This window comes from Thalassophryne amazonica, unplaced genomic scaffold, assembly GCF_902500255.1.
Source record: "Thalassophryne amazonica unplaced genomic scaffold, fThaAma1.1, whole genome shotgun sequence".
NCBI lineage: Eukaryota > Metazoa > Chordata > Actinopteri > Batrachoidiformes > Batrachoididae > Thalassophryne > Thalassophryne amazonica.
Window position 1 is genome coordinate 141,688 of NW_022986267.1, and position 12,686 is coordinate 154,373.

Sequence of the window (12,686 nt, forward strand, 5' to 3'; positions counted from 1 at the left end):
CCACACAGCTATCCTTTCGTTCAAATCGAAAATTCATTTGAATTAAAATGTCAATAAGTCTGGGGTCCCCTGCTGGAGCCACTGCCCCCGCGACCCAAACCCAGAAAAGTGGTTGATGAGTGAGCGAGTGAGTGATATCTGTCACTTAGCCAATGTTGTAAAGAATATGAAAAATATATATTTCGAAACAAAACAAAACAAAAAAATAAAATCAAATATGAAGCAGAAACGTAAGTTGGGATGGACATTATTCATGGTTTCAGGTTTCTGCTTTGTTTTTCCAGGACGTGCTGTGCACTGATAATTTATGTGTTGTCAAAGTTCGTTTCACATACAACTTTGCATTTTCTATAACACTTGGATCTCCGTACGTTACACTGATGGACACGATCAGTAAGAAACTGAAACTCCCACCGACTTCCATCTCACTGAGGTATGACGCACACACACACACACACACACACATCATGTTTATATACTGTGTGTGTGTATATACGAGGTCTCTTAGATAATAAACCGACCCTTTTTTTTTTTTTAACTATATGGATTTGAATGACATGCGATTACACCAATCATGCTTGAACCCTTGTGCGCATGCGTGAGTTTTTTCACGCGTGTCGGTGACGTCATTTCCCTGTGGGCAGGCCTTGAGTGAGATGTGGTCCCGCCCTCTCGGCTGAATTCCTTTGTTTCACACGCTGCTCGAGACGGCGCGCGTTGCTTTATCAAAATTTTTTCTGGACCTGTGAGGAATATCCGAGTGGACACTATTCGAGAAATTAAGATGGTTTTCTGTGAAAAGTTTAACGGCTGATGAGAGATTATGGGGTGTTTCTGTCGGTGTAAGGACTTCCCACGGAGCGGGACGTCCTGCAGCGCTTCCAGGCGCTGTCGTCGGCCTGTTTCGAGCTGAAAACATCCTAATTTAAGGCTTAATTCACCCAGGACATCGTGAGAGAACAGAGAAGATTCAGAAGAGGCCGGCATGAGGAATTTATGCGGACATTCCACTGTTAAGGACATTTTTTTAATGAAAGACGTACGCGCAAATTCGCTGAGTCGTTTCCGTGACGACTCGGCAAATCTGTGTGCGCCGCGACAGGAAAAACACCTCCGTGTTGAAAACCATTTGTAGAATTCAGGCGGCTTTTAATGGCTTTCAACAAGTGAGTAACTGAGAAATTGTTTAACAGCTTGGGCATGTTCCAACTTGCCCGTTAAGATTTCCAACGGAGGTGTTTTTCCTGCCGCGACCCCCCGCGGTCGGGTCCAGCCCGACATGCGACTCTGCCCGCACGTTCTTTCATTACAAAATGACCGTTAACAATGGAATGTCCGAATAAACTCCTCATGCCGACTTCTTCTGAAAGTTCTCTGTTCTCTGATGACTTACTGCGTCAACAGAGCCTGAAATGTGGACGTTTTCAACTTGAAACGGCGAGGCGCTGCCGCCTCGAAGCGCAGATCGCCGTCAGGCGCCGTGGACCGTCCTTAAAGCGACACTACCAGACCAAAATCTCTCATCAGCCGTTAAAATTTTTACCGAAAACCAGCTGAATTTATTGAATGGTGTCCACTCAGTTGTGCCTTACAGTTTTGAAAAAAATTTTATCAAACAAAGCAACAGTCTCTGAGCCATTCCTAAACAATGAAAAAAATCGACGAGCGGGTGGACGACTCCTCACTCAAAGACTGCCCACAGGCGAATGACGTAACCGACAGGCGTGAAAAAACTCTCGCATGCCCACGAGGGTTCAAGCATGTCTGATGTAATCACACGTGATTCAAATCCATATGGTTTTTGAAAAAAATAATAAGGTCGGATACTTTTCTAATAGACCTCGTATATATATATATATAATTTCTACCTCATTTACTTATTTTATTGTATTGTTACAAGTATTATTGTTATTGCTTATCTTGCACATGCTGTTTGATGCACATTTTCTTCTACTCGTACTCATCTTGTGTGTTTATTAAGAGCTGACGTAACGTGAATTTCTCCACTGTGAGATCAATAAAATCTTATCTTACACACAAAAACATGAATCCATGTGTTTTAACATGTCAACCCTGAAACTCAACATTCAATCTTTTTCCCTGATCTAGTTTGACACCCCAGGTAAACGGGCACAGCGTAATTGACACAGACACAGAAATGAACAATGTGTGGAGTCAAGCCAAAGGTGGCCGCATCACTCTGTGGTGTAAGGAGGTAAGTCAGAGGAGTATGGACTTATTTTTGTGTTAATGTCAAAATTATCATTCACTCAAAATGTCAGAGTTCCCATTTAATATAATGACATAAGAATATTTGCATAGGAGATACAATTTGGGGACATATTTTAATTACCGTATTTTCCGTACTATAAGTCGCACCGGAGTATAAGTCGCACCAGCCACTTTATCCATTATAAAGAAAAATAAACCATAAATAAGTCGCACTGGAGTATAAGTCGCACCAGCCACTTTATCATTATAAAGAAAAATAAACCATAAATAAGTTGCACTGGACTATAAGTCCCATGGACATACAGGTATGTTAACTTAACATGAAAAGTTCAGATGATAATATTGTGACGGCTACCGTTTTCAGATGCATATTTCACCAGTCGTAACTTACAATCTGCAGAGTATGATTTTCTTTTTGGTGGCATTTTTTCGGGCCTTCTCCGTTGTCTTGTTAAGTTATCAGTAACGTTGAAATTTTTATTTTTCTATGGTAGTCAGAAGTTGCAGGAACAGTCACACAAGCCTTGAGTGCCCTCTCGTGAGCTGCATTTTACCTACAGATATGTTTGTATTTTGCGGACCACATTGCGAGCCGAACCATGCAGCACCTACCTGCGCAGCTCATGACCACCCAGCGTTGTCGATCCAGCTCCTTCCAAGTGCAGACGCTAATCCTCCGCCGTCGCTCAGTGCTCCCATGCAGCTCTCAGCGTCAACTCTGCTCACACTGATATCCAAGGGTTGAAGCTGTTTTGTTAGCCGTCCCGGAATAAACACCATGTTCGTCTGCTTCAAACGCTATTCACAATCTTCGACGCCAGCTCCTTCCAAGTGCACACACTAATCCTCCGCCGTCGCTCACCCGGTGCTCCCACGCAGCTCTCAGCGTCAACTTAAACACTCTGCTCACACTGATATCCAAGGGTTGAAGCTGTTTTGTTCGCCATGCCGGAATAACAGCAAGCACCGTATTCATCAGCTTCACACACTGTGGGTGAGGTGAGGAATACGCGTCCAACGTTCTGTTCTCTGATTGGTTATCGCGACCAGCGTGACTTATAGGACGGCCGCCATACTACAGTGTCCATGATGCATTGCATTTCCTTTTCTGGTGGCCATTTTAAAACATAGATCGACTCTGTCACGTAAAATTGTTTTGTTACAGTAAATTAATTGAGATCCTACCGGTATATTTTTCATTTATAAGTCGCACCGGAGTATAGGTCGCACCCCCGGCCAAAACATGTAAAAAAGTGCGACTTATAGTCCGGAAAATACGGTAACTCATGAGCATGAGACACAATTATTGCCCGCATTTTGATTAATTAGTTCCCTTGAAATAGTAATCAGTAATAGTAATCAGACTCCGTTTGGAACCATATCAATTTATTTATTATTCTTGATGTTTAAAGTTAGTTTGACTGGAAACATAACCTGTTCCCCAGTCTGCATTATATAACACCTAAATAGATCCTTGTCGTTTGATTGATGGTTTATATGTCAGATGATGTTGATCATTTGTCCCATTAGCAATTTTGTTCCATTTACTGTGCAATTTTGGTTCCATGTTTTGCACCATTGCACGTCCCAACCAAAACAAGATGTATTGCATTTGCATGCATGCAGCAATCAAGCATTGATGGGCCGCGTGCTCACACTCGCACTCTTGCAACCTTTATTATGATGACGGCACTTAGTTTAAAAACAAACATGGCGGGGTTTGTTTTGGGACCAAAAATAGAAATAGAATGATCCGCACCACTACAGTGCTCGCATACAAAAAAGCTTTATTTAACAAGACGTGACATTTTTAACAAAGCTTTTTTGTATGGGAGCACTGCGGTGGTGCGGATCATTCTATTTCTATTTTTAGTGCAGTTTTTCTTGATCCAGCACGCCTTCTTATGTGTTTTGGATGTGCGTGTCTTTGCTGCATCACGGGGTTTGTTTTGGTGACAGATGACAATTTGAACAAGCTTATTGACGGTGCTCATTCTTCTAACACACACACAAAAAATAATCTGGAGGTATTTGCAGTATTCACTGGACATCTCTAGCTGAAGTATAAGTGCTGTCAGATGAAGAACTTGACAAATTTCTGTTGAGATTTTTCACTGAAGTGAGGAAAGCAGACAGCAGTCTGTACACAAAGAAGTCAATGCACGGCATCAGGTATGGACTACATTGTCATTTTAAGACTGTGAGAGATGTTTTGGAACCTCTTGATCTCAACGGACCAGTGACACACACCAAAATGTCAAATGACAAGGGCCTGTTTTAGCTGTTATATAAAACAAATGAATGCTTTTTTCATTCGTGCAATGGTAAGAATATTTCATTCGGTAAAAGATAAAATGTTCCATTCAACTTGGCACATTGCACTCACACTCACTATTTGTATACTATTCCATCTTGCTACTTCCAGCAATGTAAACACACAAGGAGACGCAGAAGAATATTTAAATAACTGCTAGTTTGATGGAGACTTTGCCTTTGACCATGCACTTGACTGCTGTTCCAGACTTTTTCACAAAGTCATGAAGTTCACTGCAGCCCCAAGCCAATGTGAAGCTTAATTAAAGCGTGTCATATTGTATGAAAAACAGAAAAAAGGGGAAATTTCACACTTTTATAGTTATCTTTACAATGAAAGTGTGTTGAGAAATTTGTTCTAGTAGTCTATGATGACTTTCACTTTTTTTCAGCATCATTATATGCAAATATTTTGTGCTTGTCCCACACCCAGACTTTTGATCTTCAATGATAAAAATGAATGGTAAAGAAACGTTTTTTCTAATGTTTTAAAATCTCTGAATAAAATATCAGTAAAATAATCAAAACATAATTGGGGTATTCAATGTCATACAACTGTTGTGATTTTCTTTAAACAAAATGTAGTTGTCCCACACTATTGTCGTAATTTCCACCACAACACTGTAATGTCCCTAAACAGTTTGTATGAAAGATTGTTTGGGTAGTTTCTATGGAGATAAACAGTGACATCAGAGCACATGTATATAGCGCCAAATCACAACAAACAGTTGCCCCAAGGTGCTTTATATTGTAAGGTAATGGTGTGGTGGAAATTACATTTACAAGGCCAATAGTGCCCGTAGTTAAAGAATCACCCACATAACTATTGCTAAATGCAAGTGCTTTAAGCAGGAAAGACAGGATGTATAGTACAATGGAAGTGGAGAGGAACAATCTTAATGTTCACACTTTTTGATACACCAAGATTTGAATGTAGTTTGGGGTTATCCCTCTTAAAAGTGGTGGGAATTTTATGGTATGGGGACATGATAGTATAGTCTCAGCCACACGGGGTGTTCAGCCAGTACATTCTGAGTGCCTATCCCATGCCTGGATAAATAAGTAGGGTTGTGTCAGAAGGGCATCCGGTCTAAAAAAGCTACATTATTCATGCAGGTCACAAAATGAATTACCATCCCAAATCGGTCAAGTCCTGAGTTAACAACAACTGCCACCTGTGCTGTTGCCAAACAGGGGGCGAGCAGAAATTGAGCTACTGCTGGGTGAAAAAAAGAGGAGAAATGTAGACATATTATGCATACAAGAGACCAAGTACAAGGGAAATAAGAGCAGGAGCATTGGAGGTGGGTTGAAATTGTTGTATCATGTTCTGGATGGAAGGAGAAATGGTGTTGGGGTAATTTTAAAGGAAGAGTGCTGGAGGTTAAGCGGGTGTCCCACAGAGTTGATGAGTGTGAAGTTGGAAAGTGAAGGGGTGATGATGAATGTCATCAGTGCATATGGCTCACAGGTGGGTTGTGAGATGAAGGAAAGATTTCTGGAGTGGGTTAGATGAGGTGATGGAGAGTGTGTCCAAGCATGAAAGAGTAGTGATTATAGCAGACTTCAATGGGCATGTTGATGAAGGGAGGTGATAATGAAGTAATAGGTAGGTATGGTATCAAGGACAGGAATGTAGAAGGGTAGATAGTAGATTTTACAAAAAGGATTGAAATAGCTGTAGTGAATACTTTAAGGGAGGAAACAATTTTGAGCTTCATGGCAAAGGCTGTGAATACTTACGTACATGTGATTTTCTTACCTTTTTTTTATTTTTTAACAAATTTGCATAAATAAAAAAAAATCCATTATCCATTTTGGAATAAGGCTGTAATATAACAAAATGTGGAAAAAGTGAAAGAGCCCTGTGAATGCACTGTGCATACAGCATGCACTAAATATGGCAATCGGCATATTGTGTGAGCAATGTGCATATTGCTGGGGCAGCCGTATTTCCCAGAAACAAAGTAGTATGGCCTCTAATAAACCTAAGGTTCTTGCTGTGCAGTAGGGTGCCACTCAATCAAGTTTCCAATTTTATTGCCCCCCCGATTTGTTCATAATGTGAAAAGAAAAAAACTGACAAAAATTGAATGTATTATAATAATGACTGGTAGCTCAACAGCATCAAAGTTTTGTCATTTTTTGTAAAATCTGGATATGATAAATAACACTTGTTTTAACATAAACATAAGAATATTGTAGAAGTACAACCCCAGTTCCAATGAAGTTGGGACGTTGTGTGAAATGTAAATAAAAACAGAATACAATGATTTGCAAATCCTCTTCAACCTATATTCAATTGAATACACCACAAAGACAAGATATTTAATGTTCAACCTGATAAACTTTGTTGTTTTTGTGTAAATGTTTGCTCATTTTCATTTGGCTGCAACATGTTTCAAAAAAGCTGGGACAGTGGTATGTTTTTCCACTGTGTTACATCACCTTTCCTTCTAACAACACTCAATAAGCATTTAGGAACTGAGGACACCAACTGTGAGTGTCATGATTGGGTATAAAAGGAGCATCCCCAACAGGCTCAGCTGTTCACAAGCAAAGATGGGGCGAGGATCACCACTTTGTGAACACCTGCATGAAAAAAATAGTCCAACAGTTTAAGAACAATGTTTCTCAACATTCAATTGCAAGGAATTTAGGGATTCCATCATCTACAGTCCATAATATAATCAGAAGATTCAGAGAATCTGGTGAAGTTTCTGCACGTAAGTGGCAAGGCTGAAAACCAACATTGAATGCCTGTGACCTTCTATCCCTCAGGCGGCACTGCATTAAAAACCTGTGTGTAAAGGATCTTACCGTGTGGGTTCAGGAACACTTCAGAAAACCATTGTCAGTTAACACAGTTCGTCGCTACATCTACAAGTGCAAGTTAAAACTCCATGCAAAGCGAAAGCCATACATCAACAACATCCAGAAACACAGCGCCTTCTCTGGGCCCAGGCTCATTTGAAATGGGCAGATGCAAAGTGGAAAAGTGTGCTGTGGTCTGATGAGTCCACATTTCAGATTGTTTTTGGAAATCATGGGCGTCATGTCCTCTGGACAAAACAGGAAAAAGACCATCCAAATTGTTACCAGCACAAAGTTCAAAAGCCAGCATCTGTGATGGTATGGGGGTGTGTTAGTGCTCATGGCATGGGCAACTTACACATCTGTGATGGCACCATCAGTGCTGAAAGGTACATCCAGGTTTTGGAGCAACACATGCTGCCATCCAAGCAATTCTTTTAAATGAATGAAATAAATATTAGAAGAAAAAAAAAACAAAAACGTGTTTTTCAGGGATGTCCCTGCTTATTTCAGCAAGACAATGCCAAGCCACATTCTGCACGTGTTACAATAGCATGGCTTCGTAGTAAAAGAGTGTGGGTACTAGACTGTCCTGCCTGCAGTCCAGACCTGTCGCCCATTGAACATGTGTGGCACTTATGAAGAGCAAAATACGACAACGGAGACCCCGGACTGTTGAACAACTGATGTCATACATCAAGGAAGAATGGGAAAGAATTCCACCTACAAAGCTTCAACAATTAGTGCCCTCAGTTCCCAAACGCTTATTCGCCCTATTGACATTTCAAATTCCACAAAACTTTGAAGAGGTCGCCGCGCTGCGAGACCTCAGTAACATTGAGAACTGCATTGAGACGCTCTGATCAGGCTGCACTTTAACTGCTGCACACGGACAACAGCATTAACATCGCAACATAAAACTATCTTTATATTGTGCCTAAAACTCTCGTGAATATACTATGTTTGAAATTCGGTTTGCGTTTATTAAATTCCACGCAGATTAAACGTAGCAGACACGGATTATTTGTTATTGTTTTAGCAAGTTTGCAGGGCATCATGCAGCAGTCTCTTATTAACGTGATGATAAGCATAAAAAAAATTAAATTTTTTGTAGAATAATATTCATTTACAATTGTCATCATGTGGATTCTCTATGTTTGACTGCAGCGACTCTCTGGCGCGCAAGGGATTATGGGATACGTCAATAGGGCGAAGTTTGAACATTAAATATCTTGTCTTTGTGGTGTATTCAATTGAATATAGGTCGAAGAGGATTTGCAAATCATTGTATTCTGTTTTTATTTACATTTTACACAACGTCCCAACTTTATTGGAATTGGGGTTGTACTATTTATTCAGAACTTAATAAGTGCTTTTTTGAATGAAAACAGATTAAAACAAAAATGACTGACAATGTCACAATACACAGTTGAGAGAATGACTTTACTGCAGCTTTAGCAATAGCTTCATTTGTCCTCTTGTAGCTGTCCAGCTCATGCAGTAGCTACAGATCATTTTGTAGAGCAGATTAAGCACACATACATGTGGACCAAGCCTTGAGGTAGACCTTTATCACAAATGTGTTGAAATGGCCAAGAGACGAGAGTCTATGTGCAGTCAGTCGGATCTGGGAATGAAAGATGTACAGTTGTATATAAAAGTTTGGGCACCCTTGATAATTTTCATGATTTTCCTTTATAAATCATTGGTTGTCTGGATCAGAAATTTCATTTAAATATATCATATAGCAGACAAACACAGTGATATTTGAGAAGTGAAATTAAGTTTCTAGTATTTACAGAAAGTGTGCAAAAAATATTTAAACAAAATTAGGCAAGTGCATGAATTTGGGCACCCCAACAGAAAAAATACATCAATATTTAGTAGATCCTCCTTTTCCAGAAATAACAGCCTCTAAACACTTCCTATAGCTTCCAATGAGAGTCTGGATTTTGGACCATTCTTCTTTACAAAACATGTAGCCAGTCTGCTCTGTGTCAGCCTGATCCCGTCGGATCTCAGAAGCTAAGCAGTGCAGCATCTGGTTAGTACTTGGATGGGAGACCTCTTTGGAACACCAGTGGCTGTGTGCGTTTCTCCAAGTAAAACTGGAGTTGCGTCAGGAAGAGCATCCGGCGTAAAACTTGTGCCAAATACCTATGCGGATCTGACTGTATCCGCTGTGGTGACCTTGAACCATAACGGGAGCAGCTGAACTGACAACACACACTTCTTTACATAACATCTCAGGTTTGTTGGTTTCTGAGCATGGACAGTAGGGCTGCAGCTATTGATTATTTTTGTAATCGAGTATTCTATCGATTATTCTGGCGATTAATTGCGTAATCGGATAAAAGGTACTTTGCGTTTTTAAACAACATCAATAGTCCAGAGCTCTCCCTAAGCAATGGCACAATGTCCCTGTGCCAAAGTCTTTGACATTTTGCTGAAATGGCGATGGGATGTGGCTTTCTGTTCTTTTTCCCCAACTTGTAAAATGTAACCATTTTGAGTTGTTTTTTTAAGCCTCGCAGTTACTGTTTTTTTTTTTAAGTTACCGTGTTTGTGAATCATTGTGTGTTGCCCAAAAAAATCAAAACACTTAGTGCGAGTCTGAACAGCAGTCAGCTTCGACTGTGGGTACCCGGCCGTCGGGTCAATAGTCACTCACCACGTCGAGCAGACCATGTGTTTTTTAGTAATCGACAAACACACTGCTTCACTTTAAATGCGCAGTAAGTCTATTTCAGATGATCAGTGTGGACCCTCTTTCTCTTTAAAGGCTTTATTTTACTCTGTGTCGCATTGGAAAGTGGTAGTTTTAAGGGCTAAATTATTAGCTGTTACACACCCTGAGTGCATGCTCTAGTCTTCTGTTGTTTTTCTGGGGACATTACAGTGCCACACACAGGCCTGGCATATGTACTACAATGTTTAAACAAGGCTTCGAGGCAAGAGATATTTGCCTCGATCATTTTTTGTAATCAAATTATTTGAGTAATCGTTTCAGCCCTAATGGACAGCCTGCTTAAAATCACACCACAGATTTTCAATAATATTCAGGTCTGGGGACTGAGATGGCCATTCAAAACATTGTACTTGTTCCTCTGCATGAATGCCTTAGTAGACTGAGCAGTGTTTACGCTCGTTGTCTTGTTGAAAGATCCATCCCTGGCGCAACTTCGTCACTGATTCATGAACATTGTTCTCAAGAATCTGCTGATATTGACTTTAATCCACGTGACCCTCAACTTTAACAAGATTCCCAGTACCTGCACTGGCCACACAGCCACACAGCATGATGGGACCACCCCCAAATTTTACTGTAGGTAGCAAGTGTTTTTCTTGGAATGCTGTGTTCTTTTTCAGCCATGCATACCGCCCCTTGTTATGTCCAAATAACTCAATTTTAGTTTCATCAGTCCACAGCACCTATACCAAAATGAAGCTGGCTTATATCCAAATGTGCTTTAGCATACCTCAAGCGACTCTGTTTGTGGCTTGTACGCAGAAAAGGCTTCCTCTGCATTACAGCATCTCCTTGTGCAAAGTGCGCTGTATAGTTGAATGATGCACAGAGACACTATCTGCAGCAAGATCATGATGTAGGTCTTTGGAGCAGGTCTATGGGTTGACTATGACTGTTCTCACCATCCTTCACTTCAGCTTATCTGAGATTTTTCTTGGCCCACCACTTCGGGCCTGTTGTTTCTGACCATCTGGACCAAGTTCTTCTTAGCTGAGGGTGACAGTTTGGGTCTTCTTCCAGACCTTGTCAAAGTGGCTACACCTCCCAATAACTTGTACTTATGGGCAGTCATGTTAACTCATGATTACTGAATCTGCAGTTATTTAGGGATCACTCCAAGGGACATTCTTGCCTTGTCACTGAATAAATGATCAAAATGACTTCATGCATATTTCTGTGTTGATTTAAAAAAACAAAACAAACACTAAATTATTTTTGTCATGATGACACTTGTGTCCGTGGGTGTATGTAAACATCTGACCACAAAGTTAATTGTACTTTGTGCTTATTCAGCAAACCGATGTGGAGCCACACGACAATATTCATTTTGTGGCGCTTCATTCTTATGAGTCACCAAATCCTGAAGATCTGAATTTTAGTGAAGGGGACACCATCGTACTTCTGTCTCGAGGTAAGATGTACTTTTAACAACACAATGGTAAAAATCACCGTTAAGAAATATTCTGTTAAATACATGATCGTTTTTTGTTTCTGTAGTTAACCAGGACTGGCTGGAAGGACAATGCAATGGACATACTGGGATATTTCCTGCATCGTTTGTGGAAGAACTTCCTGTCAATGGCCAGTAACTAAAACATAAATGTTACAGTGACACATTCATAGTGTGATGTGCAAAATAATTTAACACCAATCTAGATGTATTTCATGCAGACTGGAAAATATGAAGACAGCAGAATTAACATGAAAGCAGCGCTACACACGGCAACACATTTTTGAATTTATCCCAGTGAAAATTTAAAACACTGTAAGCTTTGTGGCTTGAGAAATGCGACATTCACTGATACATGCACATGGAAAAACTCACATGTACTCAGTATGGTTCTGTTTAATCTGACTGTAACTGGACTTTTCCAGCTCAACTGGATTTCAAATAAAGTATAACGGGCCCTTAGGCAAAGTCCTTAATCCCCTAGTTGCTCCTGGTGTGTAGCGAGCACCTTGTATGGCAGCACCCTGATCAGGGTGAATGTGAGGCATTATTGTAAAGTGCTTTGAGCGTCTGATGCAGATGGAAAAGCGCTATATAAATGCAGTCCAGTTACCATTTACCCCCATTTTTAATGCTGTGAATAAGTTTGTTGCGCCCCTGGGAGCTAACTATACTTCCTCTGTGACAAACCACAAGTGGAACAGCGTACAGGTGTCAAATCTCACACTTCTTATTAAAGCTACAATCTCCAGAGTCCCCGAAAGTGAAAACATCAAGGGGGGGGGGGGGGGGGTAACATTGGTTGAGGTTGCAGAAACTCAATCTGCAGACAAAAATGTGCAGACTGATGATAGTGTAATTAACTCTTGCTTAAATGACCTCATTTACTGAACAGTGGGACAGAAATCCGTGAGCTGACCTGATATATAGATATGAAGGGGGGGGTGGGGGGGGGGTGGTGCATCAAGCTGTAGCCCGACAACCAGCCCGGCTATGAATTGGGCCGGATACTGGCCTCCATTCTGGAGTGAGATTTCCCAGTCCTAAACGACCAATAGGAGAGTAGCACTGGAATTCCCTCTCCTAAACGACCAATAGGAGAGCAGTGCTCTCGCCACATCAACATGA

At 40.8% G+C, this 12,686-nt stretch overlaps 1 protein-coding gene across 1 annotated transcript in view; it reads left to right on the top strand.

Annotated features, from left to right (window-relative positions):
- ncf2 (neutrophil cytosolic factor 2) overlaps positions 1-11,708 on the top strand; it is an 82,850-nt gene extending 71,142 nt beyond the window's left edge. Inside the window, exons 12-15 of the mRNA XM_034165442.1 lie at positions 285-433; positions 2,110-2,215; positions 11,402-11,519; positions 11,606-11,708. Coding sequence (XP_034021333.1) covers positions 285-433; positions 2,110-2,215; positions 11,402-11,519; positions 11,606-11,697 — 465 coding nt within the window. The 3' untranslated portion in view covers positions 11,698-11,708. The remainder of the gene's footprint in view (positions 1-284; positions 434-2,109; positions 2,216-11,401; positions 11,520-11,605) is intronic.
- Positions 11,709-12,686: the final 978 nt, after the last annotated feature.